The sequence below is a fragment of the Macrotis lagotis genome, chromosome 3 (assembly GCF_037893015.1).
Source record: "Macrotis lagotis isolate mMagLag1 chromosome 3, bilby.v1.9.chrom.fasta, whole genome shotgun sequence".
NCBI classification, from domain to species: domain Eukaryota; kingdom Metazoa; phylum Chordata; class Mammalia; order Peramelemorphia; family Peramelidae; genus Macrotis; species Macrotis lagotis.
This window is the reverse complement of record NC_133660.1, coordinates 236,074,022-236,101,431: the sequence shown is the minus strand read 5'-3', so window position 1 is coordinate 236,101,431 and position 27,410 is coordinate 236,074,022. Positions and strand designations below refer to the sequence as shown.

At 40.0% G+C, this 27,410-nt stretch overlaps 1 protein-coding gene across 1 annotated transcript in view; it reads left to right on the top strand.

Moving 5' to 3' along the window:
* INSC (INSC spindle orientation adaptor protein) overlaps positions 1-27,410 on the top strand; it is a 130,122-nt gene that overhangs the window by 45,511 nt on the left and 57,201 nt on the right. The window contains exon 3 of the mRNA XM_074231610.1: positions 26,122-26,467. Coding sequence (XP_074087711.1) covers positions 26,122-26,467 — 346 coding nt within the window. The remainder of the gene's footprint in view (positions 1-26,121; positions 26,468-27,410) is intronic.

The window sequence follows — 27,410 nt, the reverse complement described above, 5'->3', positions numbered from 1 at the left end:
CTCTCCATTCATTTATCTATCTATCTATCCATTATTTTGTCCATTTACTTCTTTATTTGCTTATTCAATCATTTTTTTCATTTATTATTCCTCTTTCTCTCTATCAATCTATTCATCTGACTACACATCACTCTATCTTACCTTGCCTGGAAGTACAGGGGCTATTTGCAAGCCTGCTCCCATTCTGATAAGCGCAGGAATTTTGACTTGTTCCATTTCTCACTTATATTGCTTTGCCCTTTCTTAAGTAACCTGAGGGGATCCCTAATTTAGAGGACTCACCATATTAACATGGAATTTAGTATGGTTTAATCTATTGTAGCTCAGAACTCCTGAACTAAAGAGATCCACCAACTTCAGCTTCCTAGTAGTTGGGATAACAGATATAACTTCCATAGATGGTCTGACTGGGGGTGATATTTATGCAATAGTATGGAGGCAGGAATCAGAATGATAGAACTTAGAACTTAGGGGATCTTAATAGTCTTGAGAGGAATGTCTATTATATCATACCTAGGAGGTAGTCATCCAGTCTTTATTTATTTATTTTTAAAAATTTATTTAAGGCAAAAGGGTTAAGTGACTTGACTAAGGTCTCACAGCTAGGCAATTATTAAGTGTCTGAGGTCATATTTGAACTCAGGTCCTCCTGATTCCAGGCTTGGTGCTTTATCCCTATGCACCTAGCTGCTTTCATCCAGTCTTTATTGAAACATCATGTAGAGGGAATAGCTGGCAGGTCAATTTATATGGAATGGAGCCATTCTTGAAGGGGAGTAATGTAAAAAAGGACTGAAAAGGTAGATGGGAGTCACACCATTTTTTAGAAAAGATTTTTGCAAGTCAATGGGGGTTAAGTGACTTGCCCAAGGCCACACAGCTAGGTAATTATGAGGGGTCTGAGGTTGGATTTGAACTCAGGTACTCCTGACTCCAAGGTCAGTGCTCTATCCAATACACCACCTAGCTGCCCCAAGCCATACTGTTTTAAATGCTAGACAGAATTTTGTATTTTTTTTCCCTAGAAGCAATAGAGAGCCTCTGAGCATTTTTGAGTCTGTATATCTGGAGACACGATCAGATTGGTGGTTTTGGAATAACAGTAAGATATCTCCCTAAGACTTGTTTGGGATCACACAACCAGTATGTGTCAAGAGGTAGAATTTAAATTCTGACCTTCCTGACTCTGAGGCTAACATTCTGTGCATAATGCCAAACTATCTCTCTTTTGGTCTCATGAATTAAATTATTTGTTAATACTAATTTTTATAAATCTGTAATTAAAAAAGACCTGATATTCCACAGTTAAATGTTCCATTTGAACACATTTAGAAAATGTATTTGGAATTTTTTTACTTTAGGAATTAAAAATTCAATAATAATAATTATTATATGAAATGTTTAATTATTCAGCAAGCAATTATTAAGCTCTTTCTTTGTGCTAAGCACAAATATAAATATAAATATATATAAATCTGAGAGGGGAAAGACCCTCAGGGTTTCTGATCAAAACAGAAAAAAATGTTAATTTTTTTTAGGGAGGGACGAGGTAAAAGAGGTCATTCTCTGTCTCATTTCTTAGTAGCCTTAATCACTGAATGGGCATTGCTTCTGTCAAACTGAGAGCTGTTAAAGACCTTAGTTTAAAAAGACCAAGGTCTCTCACTGCATCCAGAGTCATCTCCTGTCATCCTGATTCATATCTGACCACTGGACCCAGATGACTCCAGAGGAGAAAGTGAGCCTGGTGACTTTGCCCAACACCCCCTACTCGATTTCAATTTGCTTGCATGTCATAGTATCACTTTCCTGATATCACAGTCTTCTTGAGAACTTTGACCTCTTAATACTTACCAGCTTTCTTACCATGGTCAACTTAAGCTTTCTAGACCCAGTTTCCTATAAAATTGGCCTATTGAAATCCGTAGTATCTACCTTGTGTGGTTGCTGTGAGCGTGATGATGATGTTAATGATGATGATGATGATGATGATGATGGTGCTGTGATGGTAAACTGGGGTAAAATGGGTAGAGTGCTATATAGATAGATGTTAGATATTACCTCTACCCCTACTACTCATTATTATTATTTTGACTTCATATAAAGAAAAACACATAAATAAATAAAACCCTTTCTAATAGCTTAGAGTTATCCAGAGGTGAACTGGATTCCTCTGGGAAGCAGTGTTTTTTTAAGTGAAGCTCTTCAGGCAAAGGTTGAATGATTACTCATTGGGCTTGTTATAGAGAGAATTTCTGTCTTAAAGTGTATTGGATTAAGTGACCTAAAATATGAGATTCTATGCATGACACCATGAATCCCATGAGCTGATGGTTGGTTCTGTCATAGAAACCAGAACTGATTGCTGTTTTTTATTCTAAAAGAGGACCAAATGGCATCACAATACTGGGGTCACGATACATGTGAATGACTATTACTGAGCAGACCAATAGGAGCTCAGGATACTCTACTACAGGTCGTGCAGAAATAGTTCATATGAACATTTGGAGTGTAGAGGTCTCTACATTTGCACATCTCACTGTTCTTTTGAATACTGCCATTTTGCTTTTCCCATAGAACATGATGTGGACATTCCATGCTGGGCAGTCCTGTGCCAATGAGAACCACGATTCCAAAGTTCCTCAGCCATTGCTTAAGAGTGTCCTTGTATCACTTTTTCTGACCAGATAAGAATCTCCAATCTAGAACATGTATCCTGTTGAGACAAGAAAGAAAGGCTTATATATCCATTTATAACAAGGTGGGAGGACAGGTTTATTTCTGTTTCTGCTTTTCCAAACATGGCAGAGTGGAGAATGCACTTAATTTGGAGATAAAAGACTTCAATTCAGATTCTGCTCTGACTTAGTACCTGAGTGACCTTGGACAAGTCTTTTCATTTTTGTGGACCTTAATTTTCTCATTCCCCATATTAAAAAAAAGACAGGGGCAACCTGAATGATCTCTAAGCTGCTTTCCATCTTTTAGTCCTATGATCTTATGGTCTAATATCATAGGGTCAGTTAAGTGATAAGAGCAGACAGTCATAAAATATGGAAGTGCTTGAGAAATGAGTATTTCTTCTCCATGGCAGAGCACTCTGTGTGTATATGTGTGTGTTTGTGTGTGTGTGTGTGTATGTGTGTGCGTGTATTGGGTTATAAGCTGATGTATTCATGGAATACTTTTAATCAATTAATTGATCAATATTTATTAAGTACCTACTATGTGCCACTCACTATGTTAAGCTATGGGTATATAAAAAAGAGGCAAAAGACAGTCCCTGTCCTCAAGGAGCTCCCAATCTACTGAAATTAACTTTAAGGGTAAAATAAACTATCAGATAGCATGAATATGCTTTTTGTTGGGAAAATCTTTAAAATGAATATTAAATATTCTTCTTGAGTAATTAAGGGTCAGTTTGCTTTCCTTTCCTTTCCTTTCCTTTCCTTTCCTTTCCTTTCCTTTCCTTTCCTTTCCTTTCCTTTCCTTTCCTTTCCTTTCCTTTCCTTTCCTTTCCTTTCCTTTCCTTTCCTTTCCTTTCCTTTCCTTTCCTTTCCTCTCCTCTCCTCTCCTCTCTCTCTCTCTCTCTCTCTCTCTCTCTCTCTCTTTCTCTCTTTCTCTCTTTCCTTCCTTCCTTCCTTCCTTCCTTCCTTCCTTCCTTCCTTCCTTCCTTCCTTCCTTCCTTCCTTCCTTCCTTCCTGTTTCTGTCTTTCCAATCATGGCAGAGTAGAGAATGCACTTAATCTGGAGATAAAAGACCTCAATTCATATTCTGCTCTAACTTGGTATCTGAGTGACCTTGGGCAAGTCTTTTCATTTGTGTGAACCTCAATTTTCTTTTTCTTTTTAATTTATTCTCTAGAAAGAGTTGGGTGAACAGAATCCCAGGGCCACTAGCCCAATAATTACATCTCCTTGGTAGTAGTGATGGTGATGGTGGAGGAATGTGGCTCCTATTTCTAGAAAATACCAGTTTCCTTTTTCCAGAATGTTCAAGGGGATAATTTATTGTACCTGATGCAGTAGTGAGGGGACAATGGCTGCTGGCCCATCTCTTTCTTCTGGCTCTTCATTCCCCAGATCTTTTTCACAGGGAATAACATCAATGGTTATTGTCAGCTGGTAAATAATTAATGGAGCATAATTGACTTTTTTTCCTTTTCTGTTTCCCTGGAATAGAATTTCCTTCATCAACTTCATTGTTCTCTTTAATACGGAAAGAAAAATATTCTGTTGTACCAATTCTATTTGGGAATCCTCCTGTAGACATGGTTATTTGGACTCAGGACCTTTAGATAGAGGTGTTAGCATTAAAAACATATAAACACATGACTACTGATATCAGGTAAAACAAATAAATATAAACAAACAAACAAAACAAAAAGCCCTGATTTAGGAAAGAAGGAAAAAAGGAGCCCTTGGGCAGCCAAGGGGGGTGCACAGGGAAAATTATCCACCATTCAGGGCTTTGTGGGTTCCTGGCTAAGTTTTACCTGGACATTGTGCCAGGTTTGTGGGATGTTGGGTGAATCTGAGGTAGTTAAGTATGGACTTGGTTCTGTGTGAAATTATGGGTGGGGAATTTGAAGGCCTGTGTTTGTATCTTATCAACTTACTAGATCATAAAGTCCATGAAGTTGGACCTTGCCTTATCCGACCTTGCATGGTGTGGAGAAAAAAAAAAACAACTGAATCTGGAGTCTGAGGGCCTCACTTAGAATCCCAACTCTGATACCCAAGGACTTGAGTCCTTGGGCAAATCACTTTATCAATTTCTACTGTAAAGTGAAGAATTTGGTAGGTGCGTGGGTCTCTTTCAGTTTTAAGCCTGATTCTGAATGTGAATCTACAGCCTGTCTAGAATCCTGGCTCCAACACTGACTGGGGGTGCAGTGACCTTGAGATCAGGGCAGCTAGGTGAAGTGCATCAAACTCAGGATCTGAAGTCAATAAGACTCATCTTCTTGAGTTGAAATCCAGTCTCAGATCTTTATTAGCTGGATGACTCTGGGCAAGTCACTTCACTCTCTTTGCATCAGTTTCCTCCTCTGTAAAATGAGCTGGAGAAAGAAATGGCAAACCAGTCTAGTAATTCTGTCAAGAGAAACACAAATTGGGTCAGGAAGAGTCAGATGAAACTGAAAGCCTGGACAACAACAATGAATGACCTTGGGACCTCTTCCAATCTCAGATTCCTCATTCATAAAATGGGGGATAATAATGACCCTTACCTTAGAGAATTAGTGTGAGAATCAAATGAGATGTGAAGATTAATGATCCATATTGTCTGCCATTTTGATAATAGCTTTTGGAATTTCCTCTTTTACCTATTGTAGTGCTATGAATGAATGAATGAATGAAAGAGTGAGTGATATATAGATTTAATATAGACTTGGATATAAGTCCCATATTTTATTATGGAACTTACTAATGGAAGTTATTATGGAGCTTACTATGGAACTAACCCATTTGAGATTTCCTTGGCAAAGATATTGGAGGATCATTTTACAGAGGAGGAAACTAAGGCAAACAGGGAGAAATGACTTGTCCAGGTTCAGATAGCTAGCAAGTGTCCGAGGTTATACTTGACTTCAGGAAAATGAGCCTTCCTGATTTCTTGTCCTGTCTTCTATCCACTAGGCCATCTACCTGTCTCAGTTGTGGGGAAAGCACTTTTAAAATGAAGAGATAAAGTCTGGACCTATGATTTCATTAGTTCATCTATGCTTCTCACTGAAGAGCCCTTTTAATCAATGAAGCTTGGCACCTCCACAACCTAGACTCTCCACTTGCTCAGGGTCACACAAACCAGGGTTAGAGACAGGATTTTAACTGGGGTTTTCTTGTCCTGAAGTAAGCCCTTAGAATAGACTTCACCTCTTAACTTGAGAATCAGGTGTTAGAGAAATGGGAACTTTGTCATTGGTAGTATTTATTTAAAGGTTGCTGTATTGGCAGACAATCAGTTTCACAAATGAATTTTCCTGGTCTGGATCTGAGAGTCTATCCAGAGGATAGACACTGGAATGGGGACTTCCAGAGAAAGGGGGTGCCTCTGGTAAAAATGACCAAGCCCTCTCTCTCCAGTCATGTTGTGGGCCCCCAGTAGGGAGGAGGCTTTTTCTGAGATCCCTAGTGATCATTTTGGGGCAGCTGAATGTGAGACTGTCTGTTGGTCAGATAATAGCTAGCATATGTGATCTCTTGAACTGCGGTCGGTTTGCATTCTGCTGCATTGCTATTTTCTAAGCATGTGGTGAAATGTGCAGACAGTAATTGCCAATTAGATAACTGGATATTTTTCTGCTGTTTAAGTTGCGATGCCAGTAAAAACTCTTTCTCCCATTCCATCTCCCAAAAAGAAATCCGCAAGAAAACAGGAGGTGACCTCACTAAAATGGAGGGGGGGAACAATGATTCAACATTTTCCTCTTTCAAATGGAGGATAATGTATTGATAAACTCCCCTGCCATGTCTAGATTTGTCATTCCATTAGAGATCATGAGATGTCGGGCTTGGAAGGGATCTTAGAAATCTAAGTCCTTCATTTTGCTGATGAGAAAATTGAGGTTAAGAGAAATGATCCAAATTACTCCAGTGACTTAATAACAGAACCAGGGCTGGATTCTTGGTTTCTCCATTTCCCCAACTGGTGTTTTTTTTTTCTATGATGCCACAATTGTCCCTATTAAAAAGCCTCTTGGATGAGAGGAGGGTAATGAAGACAGGGAAGGATAATGACTGGAAGTCTTATCACATGAGAGCAGCCTGGAGGAAATGAGGACATTTAACCTGGAGAAGAGAGGGGGTGATCTCTGTGTTTCTATACATCTGTGTAGGGGAAAAAAATGAATAGCATTGTTTTGCTGAACAGGAGGTAGGACCTCATAGATAGATAGAAGTTCAAAGTAGGCAGAATTTTGAATATAATTAAGGAGAAACTTCCTCTTCACTGGAGCAGTCCAGCAATAAGATGTACTGAGCCAGAAGAAGACAACCAGAAACCAGATAGCCAACCTAAGGGTTTAGATTAAATTAGGCAATTTCCCTTTCTTCTCTAGGTCTGAGCTCCTAGGATTCTGTGGCTTTTATTTTTTAACCTAAAAGAGTGATCAATTTTGAGTTTTCCTTAGTCTTAGGTCAAACTTGTCTTTGATACCTCTAAATTGAGATGATCTAATAAATGTCATGTTTCTCTGTCTGGTTGCCCCACCCCCCGTTAAATGTTTTGAGAATGATTATTGTCATAGCCTTCTAAATAGTTTCCCTGCTTCAACTCTTTCCTCTTTCTATCCTGAAGAACTAATTTGACTAAGTTATTTCTCTATTCAATAAATTTCTAAGACTGTCATCTAAGGACAAAATGCAAATTCTCCTGCTTGGTATACACAGCCCTTCACACCTAATTCCAATTTACCTTTTCAGATTTATTATATAGAAAATTTCTTTAAGCACATTGTGGTCCAGCCAAACTGGCCTTGGAGTTATTCATGGCTATTGACATTCTATTTCCTTCCTCTGTGATCTGGAAAAGTGTTCTCCCTTACCTGGAATGCTTCCCTTCCTCACTTTCACCTTCCTCTCTCAAACATGGCCTCCTATGTGACCCATTTCCTGATCCCCTCAACTGCTACTAATTCTGTCCCCCCAAATTTTTCTATATATCATCTATGTATATTTATTTGTATATCTCATATCTCCCTCCACATGGGTTTCAGTACCCCATTATCTAGCACAATATCTGTAGGGGCACTTAATGTTAATGATCATTGCTGCTGATCAATGTATTGGTTACTATTGGAATTGAGGAAACAGTAGTGTCTTTAATTCTCAGATGCTCTAGTATACTTCTGGGAGGCATTTGCTTGCTTCTTTGGTAAGGAATGGCTATTTATGGGAACGATTAAGTCAGAATCTCATCTTGATTAGTTTAAATAATCTCTCTGAAAGGAAGCCAAAGATTTAATTGGTAGAGGGAGCCAGAGAGTTAGCGGAACCCTTGTCTTCTAGAGAATGTTGAGTCAGAAAAAATTATAGTCATTGGTTCTAAAGGTCATTGGAAGAGTTTCTCACTTAAAACTTGCATGCCTGAGAGGCAATTGGAGGAGAGTGGGAAGATCTAATAGTTTTAGGAATTCTTGAGATGGGTTGGTGAAGAGGCCCAGGCCAAGAGAGGATGCAATAACGAATGTATCTCTCCAAACTGTGTTTCTTGTTCCCAGACGAATCCAAGGATAAGGTGGATAACTGGCTTGAGGGATGCTGTGAGAGGTTGGGCTCCATAGTTTCTAAAGTCCCTGACAGGTCAATGGCATCAGAAATGTGAGCAACCCCTCTCTACATGTGTCTTGTCTAATATTTTAAGAACCCCAAAGAAAGCTGGAATAAATAGGCAGTACTTCTGGAAATCCTCCAATGATAGCAGATGTGGCAGCAAGTCTGTCCTTACAGAATAGCCCTAACAAGATGCTATGGACAGGGGATTTTCGGGTGGAATCCTGGTCTCACTTTCCAGGGATGGGGAGCAACTTGATTATTGATTCTTATCCTGAGGGAGTTCCTTTTTTTTTCTTTTTCTTTTGAAGTCCTGAGATTTTTAAATAGCTCTTTTTTAGTGAAAAATTGGTTTATTTATTTTTTATTATTACGATAATCTTGTTGTGAGAGTAAACACAAACCCCCCTCCCTCCAAAAAGAGAAATCTCAAGACTAGTGAGAGAGCGAAAAAAGTGTACTTCAGTCTGTGTTCAGATTCCAGTGGCTCTGTCTCTGGAATGAGTTGCCTTCTTTATCATAAATCCACCAGAGAAGTTGATTCATCTTTTCTCACAGTTGCTATTGCTAGCTGTATCCCCCTTCACTCTATTCTTCCCCACTTCCATTTATTGTATTCTCTCTCTCCTCTCACCCTGTCCCCCCTCAGAAGTGTGTTGTGACTCCTCTCTCCCATGATCTTCTCTCTACTCCCCCCCACCTATCTCATTGCCCCTCATCCCATCCCTTTCCTCTCATTTTTCTCTAGGGTAAGATAGATTTCTATAGCCTATTATGTGTATGTTATTTCCTCTCTGAACCGTTTCTGATGAGAATGAAGGCTCAGTCATTCCCCCTTGCCTTCCCCTGTTCCACTTCACTGCAAAAACTTTTTCTTGATTCTTTTATGTGAAATATCCAAACCCTCTTCTTCCTCTCCTTTCCCCTCCTCCAAGTACTTTCATTTATCACCCATTGACTCCATCTTTATACTATATTATATGATTATATTCATCTGAGGGAGTTTCTAAAAATATCAGTCCTAGAGGCTGAATGGCAAGGTTTGGGTTTCTGGAAAGATCTAATAAGGAAGACACTGTGCCATGAATGAAGGAGCCTTGATCAGATGAAGAATCAGCTCTGGCATTAACTCTCTAAACCTTAACCTCCTCTTCTCTTGGAGGAAGGCATTGAACTAGATTGTTTCTAAGGTTCTTTCATTTCAATTATTCTAGAAAACAGTTCTAAAATAATGTAAGCCAGTGAGGAAGCAGTATTTGATTTATATTTAGGATGGCTCAATGATGCATGTCAAATCTGACAGCATTGACTTGGTCAGCATCTATAGGACTGTTTGTTTGTTATCAGACTGGAAGCTACTTGAGGCCAGGGCCTCTTATTTTGTCTTTTTTATATCTCCAAATTTTTGTATAGTTTCTTGCACATATTAAGCTATTTTAAGATGAAAGACTTAAATAATTTGAGGGTATGCAGATTGACAAATATTAATCAAAATAAAGTTATAAGGACTTTCTAACTATAAAACAGAAATTTAAGATAAGGATTTGAATCTTGTTAGTAGGAGGAAAAGGATCAAAGTTAAATTATATGTGTGTGTGGGGGTTCTAATTAGCCATTTTACTAGCCCTAAAGTGTTTAACCCTTGGTGGCTAAGACTCTGATAATGGATGGTGAAAATAATATCATATAAGCTAATAACCTGGGCAGATTGATCTTCCTTTTATGGAAAGAGAAACCAATGAAGGTTATTCATAGTTTAGTGACTGGGTATGTGAGATAAGGACCATAGGCTCTAAGTTATCTTGAAAGAGAGATAATAGAGCCACTTCCACTCCTGTGGGGAAGAGGTGATATTGGGGATTCCATCTTGAGGATGGAATAGGCAGAGAATAACAGAAATTTGGGATGCCCACGCAACAGATGACAGCCACAGAAACAAGACAATGACACTAGAAGACATTGGTGGTCCTATGGTACTGGAAGTATGAGTTGTCCCTCCAGGTTATTTCCTGGCCACATGTATGTGTTCCTTCACCTACATTTCACATTCTTGCTACTGACGGAATGTATGTGTGTATTCATGTAGAATATGGTCATATTTATGGAGGGAATGTTCTATTGCTATTTCCCCCTACCCTGTACCTCTCCAACTCAATTCTTCATTCAGATATGTTTGATTTGAATTATTGTGTCTTCTCATTAACTAATAAAATAAACACATTAGTTGGAGCTCATGAAATATAGGTTTGAGTGGATGTGGACCCACAGAGTACTTTGAACCTGGGTTAGTTTTTCTGGGAGGGTGGAGAGCTATGTGAGGGTGGAGTTGTATCCAGGTGATACGTATACAAATTCTTTTCCCACATAGATTTGCAGGGGCACAGCTATTAAGGAAAGCAATGTACACCCAAACTTCACTGATGACATGTAGAGAGAGAGGGCTTAGTTGGTGGGTTGAGTGTGTCTGAATTTTGTTTTGAGCAATTTATTCTCTTGTCCCTGGAAGCCACGGGCCTAATTACTTTCTGCGAATGATGGGTCTAGGGCACTAATGGAGTTGGGTAAGCAGGTGAAGGGCAAGGCTGTGGGGCACGCTTGATGACAGTAATGTTAGTATATAACATGTGAGTCAGAACACTATAAGCTTGGCCTCCACATCAGTGTTCTAATGTTCTGTGTGATTGAGCTTCTTAAGCAGGATATTAGATGCAAACTGCCTTATTGTGATATAAATTGTAGTTAGACTCAAAATTAGTATTGTATAATACAAATCACAGGAGAAATAATGTCTGAATCATAGAATCTTAGGGCTTGAAGTGCTTTTCCAGAAATCAAATAGGTCATTCCCCTGCTTTTGGGCTGCACTGTGTCCAAAACTAGTTTGAGGGGTTGTTCTCTTTTGCTTTGAGAAAAGTTCAGGGTTCAGAGAAGCTCTATTCTCCCTCAGACACTGTCATCACTTACCCAGTCAGAAAGTCTTTTCTGATTTCTTACTTGAGTCCTACATGCTTCCATTTAAGTTTATTTCTTCATTGGAGGTGGAAGGAAGCATGATGTTAGAAGTAATGAAGTAAGGGGAGTAAGACGTTTGCTTTCTGCTCCTATAACTCCTTGCTCCTTTCATCTGCCAGCCCAAATCTCACTCTGCTCCCTCAAGCCAAGTTCTCCTAGAAACCTGGATGAAACTCTGGGAAGGGGTGAGAATGTCGGACCAAGAGAATGGGAGGGCTGTAGAGAAGGAGAGGAGGTAGTCTTCTGGATTGGCAGGATTCTAGGAGGGATAGGACATTTCTGGAGCTTATGGACCCTTTCATTCAGTCCATCCCAAAGCTTGAGTCTCAGGGTAGCCCTCACACCCCATGTCTCCTTGGAATATCAGCTACCTACCGTCTAGTCCTGGATACCTTGACTCTGATAGGCCAGCTTTTCTCTTTTCTTACAGGGAATCTTAAACTTCCCCACTTCAATCTGCTCCATAGTCCGCACTTGGAGAGAACTTGCTAATTGCTCTGCTGCCTGTCTGTCTGTCTTTTGATTCATCTAGCTATCCACCTATCCATTTCTCTGTATTTATTACCTCTCTCTAACTCTGTCTTTCTTTTCTTTCTTATACTCCTCCCCTTCCCTTCTTCCTTCTTTACTTGTTTGCTTCGCTTTCTTTTTTGCTCCCACTCAAATACTTTTCAGAGGACACCCTACTACTGTTACTTTCTAGGCATAGTTTAGCATCCCTTTGAGCTATGACCAGGCTTCAGGAATCATCATCTGAAAGGCCCCTTGTCTGTTCCAAGTATAATAATATGATGAAAAATAGTCTTATGCTTCAGGAAGGGCACTTTATTATCACTGTGTAGACAATGTGGTGTAGTGGTTAGGGCTTTGAACCTAGAGCTCAGGCACTTACTAACTGTACGGCACTGGATAAATCATTTAACCTCTCTCTAACTCAGTTTCCTCTTCTGTCTTAGGAGTGGGGTGAAATCTAAGTTCCTTTCTAGATCTAAATCTATTCTTATATGATTTCTGAGATCTCTTTTCTCTTCTAAGTATTATGAAAGTTTTGAGGATGGTGCTCAAGGTGTTCTGTTCTTCTAGGTAAGAGCAACCTTTGCTTGGGTTCTGCTTAAGGAACTTTGCTTTGCTTTGCTTGAACACTGCCACCTCCCAAAAATCTAGGAGGAAATTACACTGAAAATTGCTATTCTCTGTTGCAGAAAACTGGTGGGATGTTCATAGATTTATTTTCAGAAGCAGTTTTTTTTTCTTGAAGCTTTAAATCTTTGTATTTCATTTCTCCCATTTTCCCAAGGAGCATTGAGATAATTAATCTGGGGATTATTCTATACAGCCTAACTCAAAACAGAAAAGATGACCTTGGTTATAATTGGACCATCCATTTATGTCACCCTTTCCAGTACATTCCCCCACTTCATCATAGGAACATAGAGTCAGAGCTGGAAAGGATCTTCCACATACATCTTCACAATATTCTTAGGAGGAATAGGAGGAGAAGCAGCATGGTGGACTGGGATATATCAAATTCCATCCTCAGATACCTATTACTTGTGGGAACTGGGACATGTTTCTAAAACTCAATTTTCTTATCTATAAAGAGGGGGTATCATTGTGCTTTCATCCCAGGGTTGTTGTGAAGCCTAAAATAATGGAAACAAAATATGGTGCCAACTTAAAAGCTCTGTATGTTGGTAGGAATTATTGTCCCTATTTAATGCAGGTTGAACAGTGGATAGAATGTTCACTTGGATTCAGGAAGATCTGAGTTCTAATCTAGTCTCATATGGTTCCTAAATTCCTAATATGACCATGGACAGGCCATGTGACTCTCTCAGCCTCAGTTTTCTCCTCTGTCAAAGGGAAAATAATAGAACTCTTTGTGAAGAATAAATGAGGTAATAAATAGTGCTTTTGAAATAATTTTAATTTAATGATTTATTATATATGAAAATATTTATTTATAAATGTATACTAATAAAGAATAATAGCTAGCATTTATATAGCAATTTAAAGTTGTCAAAGCACTTTACAAATATAATTTCATTTTATCCTCACAACCACTCTGAAAAGTAGGTGTTATTTTTATCTCCATTTTATAGATGAGGAAAATGCAGAAGACGGGTAGCAAATACCTAGTTTGTATTATATAGCGATGAGGAAACCAAACCCCAGATACCTGCTGAGCCTCATGATTGGTCAGCAGTGATGTCCTAAGAAGGGCATTAACTCAATGCTCTCCCTGCTTCTCTAAAGACCTGTCCTGTTGGCCATATCCTATTGACTGCTTAAGCATGACCACCTTAGGCTAACATGGTTTACTCTTGTTCAAAAGCAGGTAGTGAAAGTCATTCTACCATTAGGGAAATATGATCTTCATAACTAAAGAGATAGAGAAGCCTTAAATGATGTAGAGTAGAATTTATTTTGTGGGGGGGGGTTGATTGGATCAGGAAATCTTTTTTTTTCATGAATTTTCCAGAATCATCAATATTTTATATGGAACAAAGCTTTCAGGTTAGTATTTCATGGGGGAAGAAAAGACCCTTCTCTTTGACTTTAGGGGTGACAGTAAGCATTGCAGCAAAGTAGGGGACACTGTAGAGAGGTAGCCAACAGAGCTGTGAATGATCCAGTCATCCCAGGCTTTGGTGAAGGCTAAGAGGATGGGGATGATCTAAGGAAGTTTTCCAGATGATTGGAGTTGGATAAGTCAAGAGAGTGGGGCTCAAGTAGACACTAATGGGCTTAAAACCCTCATGACTCAACATAGCCTATGAAAACATTCCCCCCTTGTGTAGCCCAACCATTAATTTGTATCCTGGCTCTAAATTCTTAGTCTCTTAGGAATTGTGTGATCCTAATGCTTCCCTTGATACTGCATCATATTGCTGGTCCATTCTGGTTAATATGGCCTATTATCAGCAAATTGTTCCCAGAATCCAATGAAATAGGTAATCAACAAACTTTCTAATAGGAATACAAAGATAAAAAAATGAAACAACCTTTTAGTCTCAAGGAATTAACATTCTATTGGGGAGATGTGTGCAAATATACATGTGTGTGGATATGTGCACATATGAACATAAGAATAGGTAAAATATATGCAAAATAAAATACAAAGATTTTGGGGGGAGTGAAGGAGGTATTAACAAGAGGAAGGATCAAGAAGGGCCACCTATAGGAGATGTCATTTTTTTATTTTTTATTTTTTGAATTATAAAGATTTTATTTATTTTGAGTTTTACAGTTTTTCTCCTAATCTTACTTCCCTCTCCCCACCCCCCCGAGAAGGCAATTTGCCAGTCAGGAGATGTCATTTGAACTTAGATTTGGCAGAAACAAAGGATTCTAAGAGGTAGGGTTGAGGAGAGAGTACATTGCAGACATGGTGGAGATAGTCTTGTCTCTGGATTAGATCTTTCTTTTCCTTCTCTTTCTTCATCCTAGGACAAGAGACTGCTTCACTTGCATTGTAGACCTTGAGCACCAGTGCTCATTGCTATGGCTCTGAACTGGCTGCGTAGGACTGGGGATTCCTCTTAGCAGAGATTTAGGCTAGTTCAGTTACTTCCTCATCATGGGGTCACTTCTCCATCAGGGGACCATTTGGATGACTCCAACCTGGCTGCCATAGATGGACCACCAACTCAGGGCCTCTTCCCTGGGCTCAAGACTCTTGGTCTTATAGAACAGGGATTTCACTTGGCAGCTTGAAGCTTGTAGGAAATGAATCCAACCGTGTAAAGAAGCCCTGGTGCATCTCAGGGCAACCCTACAGGGACCATCTCTACTGTTTCCTAGACATTTGATTTGGGTTACAATTGGGGGATCTGTTTGCAAATTCAATAAAGCCAAGAGCAGTCCCAGGGAATGAGGAGGCTAATAGAGGCAGTTCAGGCAAGGCAGGTGATTATGCAACGTCCAAAGATGAGCATAATCAAAAGCCTAACGAGATATCATCTCTAGACTCTGAAATTAAGAATAGTAGCTTATTATGTGGCGTCATGGTAGCCATTGGTCTGAATTAGATGGGCTGTCTGGGGTTCAGGCAGGGTTGTGTTGGGGGGCAGGGAGGATAGGGAAATGGTATGGGTAACATAGAGCCTTGTTTCTTCCCTTTGCAAGCAAGGAATTCTTTTTTTTTATGGTGCCAATTTAAATTTTTTCTTCTCCAGCACAAGAATTGCATTTTTTCTTGCTTACAGTACTCACAGAACTGTGATGTTCACTTTTCTCCCTCTGCATTTAAAATGCCCAGATGACACAGTAGCTGAAATGTTACTTTTAAACTGCCACTACCTTGGTTTCAAAATTGAGTCCTTCAATTTTTGGAAAGTTGTGTAGAATGCTCTTTCTTCTGGTTTGTTTAGATGGCACCCAAAGAAGTATCTCTAGATGGCACCCCTCCAGATAAGCCTCCCGGAATACCCTGTCCACTCAAGTGGTTCTTATTCAGTCGTTCAGTCATGTCCTACTCTATGTGACCCCATGAACTTAATCCATTGGGTTTCCTTGGAAAAAATACTGGAAAGCTTTGCCATTTCCTTCTTCAATGTGTCTCCATTTTGCAGATGACAAATTGAGGCAAATAGGGATTTGATGCTGTGCCCAGGTCACACAACTAGTAAGTATCTGAGACTGGATTTGAACTCAGATGTTTCCAGATCCTGGTGTTCTATTCATTACATCATCTAACCCATTCCAAAGCTAGTGCCCCTACCTGTCCACTTTGGTATAGATTAGTAACTAACAATGGAGTTGCAAATCTCTAATTTTTTCTTCTGATGCTTCGATGCTTCCTACTCAGTGGTTTGTTTCTTACCCAGTTAACTGATTCTTTTATTATATTTGACAAGGATGTTTGTCTTCAGCACCAGATCTTTTGGAGTTTCTCAACTTCTACTATAGCTTCCATGATGAAAACTCAAAGATTCAAAAGGAAGACACCTTGTCTCTGTGCTTCTCATCTTCAACCTTGTATTTCTTGGTCTCTTAGACCCTACACTCAATGTCTTCTTTGATCAGCTGACCTTTGTCATTGGGGATGGTGATCTTACTGCCCTTGCCTGGGCTCTCATCCACAGCAGAAACACTGAGAATGCAGTTCCATGAATCTCAACCAGGAACACCTGTTTGTCTACACCCACTTGGTAGGTGGTAATAACAGCTCCTATCTCCTTCACTGAATTATGATAAAAATTAGCTATCATTGACTATATTATTATACCCCCTTCTCTTCCCCTGAACCAAGATTGTCATCTGCTAGTATTTCCTAGCCTTTCATGTGCCCAAGGCCACACGGCTAGGTAATTATTAAGTGTCTGAGGTCAGATTTGAACTCAGGTTTTTCGGACTCCAGGACCAGTGCTCTATTCATTGCCCCACCTAGCTGCTCTATAATACTTAGATTTATCTCATTTATTGGTGCTGACTTTTCCCTGCTGTTCCTGCCTTCTAGATGTAGTCTCTAATACCCCAGCTGATCTAAGGATACCTGTGTATGCCCATCCTTAGCGAACCTCCTTATCCTGATCCTCCAATATCTGTCAAAGATTTCTAGTTTAATACAGTCCAGCCCTCGGAGGGCCTTAATTTAATCAAATTCCATTTACAGATTTAATTCAATAATTTTTTTATTAAATATTAATTGTATATTAGTCATTATACTAGGAATTGTGGATGTCTTGTCCTCAAGGAGCTTACATCTTTACTTATAAAGTGAGACTCAGAGATAGGAAGATACTTCTCTGAGGTCACACAGTTACTTAGATTTTGAGATTCAATTTCAGATCTTTGTAACCTAAATCTAGAGTCTCTTTCCCTCTTGTGTCCAGCTCTGTCTGGTAATGAACCTAGACTTGATGCCATATTTTCTGCCAACATGAGAAGGGAGGCAAGGCCTATAAAGTTTACTTTTTAGACACTGCTCTTCCCTTCCTTTCTGATAAATAAAAACTAGAATCCTGTTGTATTCCTAAGGTGAAGGGGAGCGAGGAATAAGGGGTAGGGATGGTGGAAATGGATTATCTATAGAGTCCTGGTCATTATGAGTAATGGACACTTGAAAACAACCAGTGGCTATTTTAGCCCATTGAGTGCCTCCTCCCTTTCAGGTTTTTCAAATAGCCATTTGGAGGTGGTAGCATGATAATTGAGAAATCACCACCATTAATTTTCCTGAAATACAAGTCGACCTTTTGAAAATGGAATTGTGCTTGTTAATGAAAGGAGAGGAAAGAGGAGGAAATGACCACACACTTCACAGCTAAGTGAACTAAATATTGCAAAACATAAGTAAACATTTCAGAACTCCACTGAACATTGCAGTCTCCTGGAATCCAGGTGGGAAGGAAAGCCCCAGGCTGTTTAGAAAGAGCCGGCTTGGGGAGGGTGCCTACAGACCGGTATACATAAAGGAAGATTCACACACACACACACACACACACAGCATATTTTGGCAGTCATTGAGTTAAGAAAAAGGAGAGAGAACTAGTATCTGGAAACATTTCTCATCTCTCTGAGCATACTGCATTCAAAGAAATCTAATAAACAAGAGCATGGTCTGATAGATTCTTCTGAGATTGTTACTGGATACACAGTGGCTCATAGCTCTCAGAACCTGGAAATGAAATGTGGCAGCATTTTGTGGTGGCCCCTATGCAGGTTACTTAACATTATTTATTTTAGATTTGGAGCATAGAGGGATCATGTAATCCACCTTCTTTTTATTTTGTCTGAGGAGGAAATTGAGGCTTAAGTGATTTGTATAACACCAATTGAACATTGGGAATTGGGGATGACCAGCCCTCAAAGAGTTTTCATCTTCACTTACAAGTATAAGATGAGACCCATAAGTCAGAGGTGAAATTTGTACTCAGATCTTTCTGGTTCTGAGCTCAGCATTTTATGCTCTATGTCACAGTGTTGGGTCTCAGTTTCCTCATCTGTAAAATTGAGGGAACTGTATTAAATGAATTTTAAGTTATTTTTCATTTTGAGACTTATATCTGCCTTAACATGTGTGTTGATGTGAGTGAGAGGTGGGGCATGAGAGGGGAGAATACTTGGGATATTTTTCTGATTTGGGTTAGGTTGGATCATCCACAAAGAAGGAAGAATGAAAGGAGTAACTGTGACGCTGTTCTCCAATCTTCCCTTCAAGGTGGTTTCAGAATATAAATCTTCCCCAGGATCTCTTGGTTCATCTTATAGTCTGGGAGAGTTTCAGACACATCTTTAAATATCCTTGCCATGGCATGGGGGTATACCTTTTACCAAAGGCAACCTCTGCCTCTTATTACTTCTCATAGTTGGGGAGGCTTAACTGCCTAACTGGGGAGGCTTAGCATAATACATTTGGTCTCATTAGATTCAGAAATGGAAAGATTATATTGTTTTTATTTTTTGTCCTAAGAGGAGTTATTTCCCTTTCTCTCTCAATCTCTTTGTCTTTCTGTTTTTTTCTGTCTCTCTTCTTTCTTTTTTAAATTAATTTCAATCCAACTACATGTAAAGATAAGTTTTCTACATTCTTTATCTTTCTTTCTTAACATACTTTTAAATTCTTTTTTAAAGTTCCAAATTCTGTTTCTTCCCTTTCCCTTTCTCATTCAATAAGAAGGTAAGAAAAATAAAATCTATCACAAATATGTATAGTCATGCAACAGGAATTTCCTTATTAGTCATGTTCTCTCTTCCCTCCCCCTCAGAAAAGGGCAAGAGAAAGAAAGACTGGAAAATTTTTAGCTAATTTGGTAGAAGGAATACTGGATATGAAGTCAGAGGACCTTGATTTGCTTCCTGGCTCCATCATTTTTTTACCTGTGTGACTTTAGATAAGTCACTTACCCTCTCTGGACCTTAAGTCTTTCACCTATAAAATGAAGTCCTTGGAGGGGATTACCTGTAAAGTCCCTTCTAGCTCTAAATCTGAGATTCTGTGATCCCCCAGTCTTCATTTGTAGATTAGGGAAACAAGAGTTCCAGATTAGGGGGGGGCAGCAAGATGTCCAATCAAGATTCCATAGGCAAAGGGAGTCAATGAGCATTAATCCCCTGTTGTATGTCAGATACTATGCTAAGTGGGGTAAGATGAAAGGCAAAAGATAGTTCCTGCCCTAGAGGATGTAATAGTCATAGGAAGAAAGTTCCAGAGCTCAGATTAGAATCCAGGTTTTCAGACTCCAAACCTATTGCTTTTTCTACTGAATCATGTTTTCAGTTACTTCTGACTTCTGCATATCAATGTCTATGTGTTTTCTATGTAATATATTGTCTATATGTATGAGTGTTAGTGAGATATGTGTGGAGATATATATGTTTGAGTATACATGGCTTGTATATACATGCAAAAATAGATGTTCATGTGTATTTTTAATAGTCTAGGTATCAGGAGACAAGATCTACTACTGATGCAATTGCTAATTTTTAACAAGTTCCTTCATGTCTTTGTGCCTCAGTTTCTCCAACTGTTAAATGGGAAAGGATTGGACTGGATAACAGTTGTAATAGTCTACGATTTGAATTTAAAAATGTATTTCTACACTTCATGGCAGGGATCTTAAACAGAGATATCAGGGGATCTCTCCACAGACACCAAACTGGTTCTATCTATCCCAATGTATTTGCCTGGTATCCTCATTGATGAAAATGATCGCACAAACTAGACTATAGGAAGGAAGAGCCATCAGGGATGAGATGGTCCAATCCCTTCCTAAGGAAGGTTGGTGGTGTCTAGGATGGATGCAGCCAGTGGTCACTGGTTTTTTCTAAGAAATAGATCTTATTTCTACTGTCTTCCTGAAGTGATTTGTTTGATCTATAAAGGCTGATGATGGTGGTCATGATGGCAAGGTCTATGCTTGGGACATCTCAGAGCTCTCCAGGAAGGAAGTTTTGGAAGAACATGTGTCAGCTGTAACCTCAGGCTCTGGTCACCCAGGAAGCCAGGAGTAGATCTGGGCATATCTCTGAAAAAGTTAGTGGGAGGACAGGTTCAAGTTTAAATAAAAAAAAACACTTATTAAGAGCTTGTTGGGTACCAAGTTCTGTGGCAGGTTTTGGTGATAACAGATACAAAAAATCCTTTACCCTCAAGGTGCTTACTTCTCATAGGGGAAGGGAAGTAGTGGTTTGGGAAAGGTGTTTTGCTTTGACCAATTATAAAAATCGTCAGTGGAGCCACAGGGAGAAAATTTGCACACAGACACACAGACACGCACACACTCATACACACACACTGCCACACACGTACACACGCAAACACTTTTTTAGGGGCAATAATGATTCAATGTTTTATTTTCACACTATAGTTATAAGCCTTTTGGGAAAATCCTTTTAGCTTTATGTCCTCTTTGGTTTGATGGCCCTGAACTACCTTGATCTGCCACAGGGACCTGCAGAAATATGCTAGAAACCAACATGAACCCACAGATCTACCGGAAGAACCCTCATGAACATGCCTTCACAATACTCTTCCAGTTATCTAGGTGGTGTGGGGCAAAGAGCCCTGAGCTGAGAATCAGGGAACTCTGAGTTCTAAGAATACCTCAGTTACTTACCAGATATGTGATCCTGGGCAACTCCCCTAACTTTCGTTTACCTCAGTGTCCACATCTGTAAAAATAGGGATAAAAATAACTTCTTCTTCCCAGGGGTGTTGTGAGGATCAAATGAGATCACTGCAAATTGCTTGTACTAGTGCCTGGGGCAGAGTAGGTTGTGGTATAACTATTAGCTTCTAGTACTATTGCTGCTCCTGAAACTAGTAAAATAGGACAATTGCAACACCACGTGACTGCCTCCCACTGTTATTATAACTGGCGCAGCTATTACTGCTGTTCAACAACGGGCAAGACTAGGGCAACTGGTACTGCCGCTGCTCTTACTACAACTAGAAAAGCTAGTACAGCTATGGTACAGTGATAATACACTTCCTGTTATTACAGCTGGCAAAACTAGTACCACTGCTGCTACAACTAGTACCACTACAACAGCAATGACTACTACTTACCACTGTTAGGATAACTAATACCACTGCTACTACCTATTAGTATTATTACAACTAGTACATCCAGCTGTGCTACAACTGGTACAACTACCACCACCACCACCACTACACACTACTACTACTACTACTACTACTACTACTACTACTACTGCTACTACTGCTACTACTACTATCTCACAGGCTGGTGGTAAAAATCAGATGAAATAACATGGCAAATAACATGCAAACCTTAAAATTCTCTATAAAGATTAGCTATTATTATTAGTCCCACTCCATGGAAATATTATAGGATGTCTGATATGCCATGGGAGACAAAATGAGAAAACACATGGACCAAACCATGGGGACCTATATGTGTGCATCCTGGGAAATGACATGTCAGTGTGGTTTATCCTGATATATTCTTGGGGGTCATATAGATACACAGATAGACACACACACACACACATAAACACACACACACACACACAGAGTTGCCAGTATCTTCTGGGTTGGACCTGGGTAACATTCCAAGGATCTTACAGCTTTTATAATTTTCTTTCCCTTATCATTTTTCTGCTCCCCTTTCTCCAAACCTCCTCCAACCCTTAGCCACAGATATTTTCTTGTTGCTCAGTGGGACTTCTTTTTTCTCCTCTACTTAAATTACTTTGAGATATTGAAATTCCTTTGAGTAACTTTTAAAAGGAAAAGTCAGAAATCTTACTTTCCCCCAATCAGCACACATCCAGCCCCATTACAGGGATGTCTCTCTTCATTTCAATACTGGCTCCAAAACCATCACCCTAAGAAATCACTGTCACTTGCACAAAAGCACTTGTGTAGACCTGTGAATTTTCCCTTCAGTGTTCTATGAGGGAACTGTGATTACACTTCGTCAGCAGGTGAATGAAGTCCTATCACTTCTCCCTAGTGAATCAGCTAGTAATGATATAGTGATGATTGCTTCTCAGCTTGTTGGAGGCCCATTAACTACCTCTGAAACTCTTTACTGTGGAAAATGACCTCTGACACGCTTCTCCTTGGGGTTCATTCAGCTGATCTGACTCAGAATAGAATTTGTTTAGAATTAGGTCTGTCATCAACTAGTCTGCCTTGTTAATGGTAGGGTTTGTGCATGAGAGAGTTCACTGACCTGCTAGTGGGTGACAGACAGACAGACAGACAATGAATTCCTTTCCTCCAAGGTCTGGGGAAGTCATGTGCTCAACCCATTAGCTCTGTAGTGATTCCTTCCACCCAAGACCATCTAGAAATTCTTTAGACCAGCACCACTTATTTTACAAAGGAGAAACCAGGGACCGTGAGCTTGGAAGAGATTTATCTTAGCCTCAGTTTTCCTCAACTTCCTCGTCTGATTAGTATCTTTTTCTAAATCTTATCCCCAGGGAGGAGACATCAGGACATGGGATTTAGAGTAGAAAAGGGCCCTTAGAGGTCATCAAATCCAATGCCTTCCTAATGAATATATGTGGAAAAACAGACTCAGTATGGCTAAGTCATTTTCCTGATGTCATAGATTATTTTTTTATATTTTTTTGTCATAGATTATTCACATCAAAGCAGGTCTTCAGAATTCAAATCCAGGGCTGACTCTGATCCAACTCATAGGGTCACAGAGGTAGTGTCATATTCAGAATATGAATTCGGTATCCTGGCTCCGGGTCCAGCTTTTCCATTGTGTCATTGCAAATTCTACTATAAGATAATTGAGGATTGGTTGGAAGCACCTCAGTAAGGAAGATGGAGTTTTCTGTGACAAAGCATTATTAGTATAGATCAAAAAAGTTTTTTTTTTATTTTTGAAGTTGTAGTCAGAGATATCAGGAATTGTTTCTATAATGCATATATACATAAAATGAAAATCTGGCCCTAAAGCCAGAAGGGTTTGATTGATGAAACAGGAAGGCAGGTAGGAAACCCTGTCTCAGAGTAGCCACCCCTAGGGGCTCAAAGATCAAAGAAGAGACCCCAAGAAAGGCAAGTTAAGTCCAAGGTCATACAAAGCTTCCAGATTCTGGGTTTTTCCATATCCCTGGTGATCCTTCCTGCCTGTTGCCCTCTCTTCTGATTGAGTGGTAGGTCTCCAATCAGGACCAACATTTCATCAAACACCCAGGCCATATTCATTTCACTTTCTCCTTCCTTCCTTCCTTCCTTCCTTCCTTCCTTCCTTCCTTCCTTCCTTCCTTCCTTCCTTCCTTCCTTCCTCCCTCCCTCCCTCCCTCCCTTCCTCCTTTCTTTCTCTTCCTTCCTTCCTTCCTTCCTTCCTTCCTTCCTTCCTTCCTTCCTTCCTTCCTTCCTTCCTTCCTTCCTTCCTTCCTTTCTTTCTTTCTTTCTTTCTTTCTTTCTTTCTTTCTTTCTTTCTTTCTTTCTTTCTTTCTTTCTTTCTTTCCCTCCTCTTTCAGTCTCTATTTTCTCTCCATCTCTCTCTCTCTCTCTGTCTCTGTCTCAGTCTCTTTCTATCTCACTCTCTCTGAATGAGGGCATCCAGTCTCTAGACCTGGTCCTACTCCTCACTGACTCGGACTTTGACCCATTCTTTTCTTTTTCTCTGGGACTCACTTTCTCTATTTGCAAAATGAGGAAATGAGACTTGAATGGTCTCTCTAGTAGAAGTGACAATCTGTGACTGCATTCCAATTACTGGAACTCATGATTGTTGGTGCTTTCTGAATTAAGACACCAGGGGAAGAGAAAGCCTGGGAGAAAGGCAGGGGTCTCCGTGACCCTCTCGAGCCTTGGTCTAATAAAAGGTTCCGGGGTACAGTGGGAGGTTTTTGCTTCGGTCCACACTGAAGCTGGGGGATGGGTAAGAGGCTGGTTTCCAAGGGAAACAGTGTTGCTATAGCTTCCAATCCAAGTCCCAGGGGGCTGTTCTTCCCAGCATCTCCATCTCCCAGCTGGGAGATGTTCTGGGCTTTTAACAGAAGGATGGGTTTCTGGAACTCAAGCCACAGGTCTATAACTCTGAGCTGTGTATTGCTTCAGTATCAGAGGAAGCCCTGACACTGAGAAATGGCAGAGAGTGAGACAGTCCTGAATTTGAAGTTCAAAGACTTGGATTCAAATAATCCTCTGCTCTGTTTAATCTATGATGTTGCATAAATCTATTTTTCCATTCTGTTTCCCCACATATGTTGGGAAAGCTTTGCATCTTGTAGCCTCTAAGGTCCCTTCCTACTCTAAATCCCATGTTCTGATGTGTTCTCTCTGGGGATGAGTAGAAAGAGGCTGCTAATCAGCCTAGGTAGCTGAGGAAACCTGAGGCTAAGATAGAATATAGGCTTGTGATGAGAGGATGAGTATCTGGAATCTCAGCTAGGCTCTCCCTCTGACATCAGAGGCTGTGTAGTATAATGGATAGAGCATCAACCTTGAAGTTAGGAAGCTTTGACCTTGGGCATGTGAGAAAATTTCTTCATCTGTAAAATGATATCTTCTAGGATCATCTAGTTTTAAAGCTATAGTCCTGTGACACCCATGTATATAAATTTTCTTGGATTAAATGACTTCCCACCACCAATCTCTCTCTTCCCCAGCCCATCCCTTAAAACTCTGCTGAAATAATTATTGCTTATGCTTGGACTTTTCACTGCCCTAATCGAAGGTTCTTCACCATCTTTCTTTTTAGTTTTTTTTGTAAGGCAAACGGGGTTAAGTGGCTTGCCCAAGGCCACACAGCTAGGTAATTAAGTGTCTGAGGCCAGATTTGAACTCAGGTACTCCTGACTCCAGGGCCGGTGCTTTATCCACTGCTCCACCTAGTCACCCCAACCATCTCTTTCTTAATGTAATTTCCTTTTAAGTCTATAAGCCCCTTTGACTTTTTCATTTATTTTTGTTTTTTAAACAGATGGGTCATAGGGAGACAGTGACCACCAGTGGCATTTAATTCAGGATCCTGAACAAGACACCTAAGTTTAATTCACGGACTTTTCACCATATTTATTACTTTAAGTAAATCAGTGCTAATCTTGATTTTTTTAGACTTTTTCAAGACAATGGGGTTAAGTGGCTTGCCCAAGGCCACATGGCTAGGTAATTATTAAATGTCTGAGGTCAGATTTGAACCCAGGTACTCCTGACTCTAAGGTCGGTGCTCTATTCACAATACCATCTAGCCACCCGATCTTGATTTTTTCCTTTGGAAAACAGAAGGTGGTGCAATGGATAGCGTTGGATCTGTAGTCAGGAGGACCTGAGTTAAAATCTGCCTTTAGACATTGGATATTTACTAATGTGTGACCCTGGGCACAGGATTGCCCTAGGGGGAGAGGGGAGGGTTGGGGGAAGGGGGTGTTAATATCACCTTGCCCTGTCTATCTCCTAAGGTCTATGTGAAGTTTCAGTGTGATAAAAAGAGAAAGCTTTTTTGTAATTGTAATAACCACTAAGGGAAAAAAGGAAGATTATTATAATTGAAGAAGAGAAGATTACATGTTCCAGGCAACTGGTATGGTATTAGCATTGACTTGAGAGCTAGGATAGATTGGGGAAGAACCTTAGAGAAAGAGGGAAGTTGTGGAAGCTAGAACTCTTTCTCATCTGGGTCATCTATGGCACACTCTACCCATGTCACCCCCTACAATGACCCTTCCCAGTCTCTCTGAATCTTTCCCATTCTTCAAGATCCACTTCAAGTTGCCATTTCCTGGAGGAAATTTATTTCTTATGTATGATGCTACTCGTCTTATAACTTGAAAAGTTTAGATTGGATGTTGGTGGTGGTGTTTTCATGCTTTTCACCGACCCATTGACTCCATGTTGTTCCTCTCCCCAGTTTGATGAATGACTACCTTGATATTGCCCTTTTTCAGGTTGCCTCTAATTCAGGTGGACTCTGTTCAGCGATGGATGGAAGACCTAAAGTTGATGACAGACTGTGAGTGCATGTGCATCCTCCAGTCGAAGCCCATTAGCCTGGAGGATGATGCCCAGAGTGAGCTGATGCCATCCTCACAGAATGGACCCTGTGACCACCTGCAGCTGCTGTTGAAGCGGGCCTGGATCATTAGCACTGAGCTGGGAAGGATTGGGCAGAAACTGGACCGGGAACGGTGGGGGCGAGTGCACAGTCTGAGTGTTCGGTTGACCTGCCACGCACGATCCATGATCAATGAGTACAGCATCTTCAGCAGAGCTACCTCAGAGGAGATGGAGCAGGTTGGTGACATGGATATTACGGATAAGCAGAGGAACTGGGAATACTGATGCTTTGGGGTTGGGGAAGAGAAATGCTTTAATTTCCACTGTAGTGGTACCTGAGGCAACCTATGGACATGCCAACAACATATGTCCCCATCATGAGACAGTGAACTGTGCACATTTTCCCTCTGGACTGGCTCACATTGACAGGTCATGGTTCTCATGATTACCGCCATGAGCTACTTCTCAATCTTTCTCATGGTATTAAAGACAACTGTTTTGAAGAGAGGACTCTCACATACACATACACACATATAATACATATATACATACATACATATCCACATGCACACATATGTATTCTGTACTTTTTTAACCTGCCTCTTATAGCTCAAGAGCCACCAGTATGCTTCCCAATTATACAAAATCAACCTGTTACAATAATGGAATTTCTTAAACATTAATTCTGAAACATAAAATATTTACTTAATGATAAGGCAAAAGTAACAATTAAAATAAATAATTCATTATAAGGCATTGAAAAGGTAAAATTTTTTTTTCATTTAATTGTGACTCTCATTGAAGTTTTCTTGTCACTGTAGTGATTTGTAATTTCCTTCTCCAACTCATTTTATAGATGAGGAACTGAGGCAAACAAGGTTAAGTGACTCACCCAGGGTCACACAGCTAGTGTCTGAGACCAGATCTGAACTCAGGAAGATGAGTGAGTGCTATATCCACTGTACCACCTAATCAATACATCACAGTTAACCCATAAATCTAGGTTCCACCATTGCACATAGTATATATGGGAGAGAATGGGAATAAAGTTACAGAAACCTAACAGCATCATATGAGAGGGGACTATGCATGTGTTTGAGTGTAGTTTACTACCCTTGGACTGCAGGTCTTAAATCAATCTGTTCAGAAATTATTTGTACCTCATTAAACTGTTCCTTTG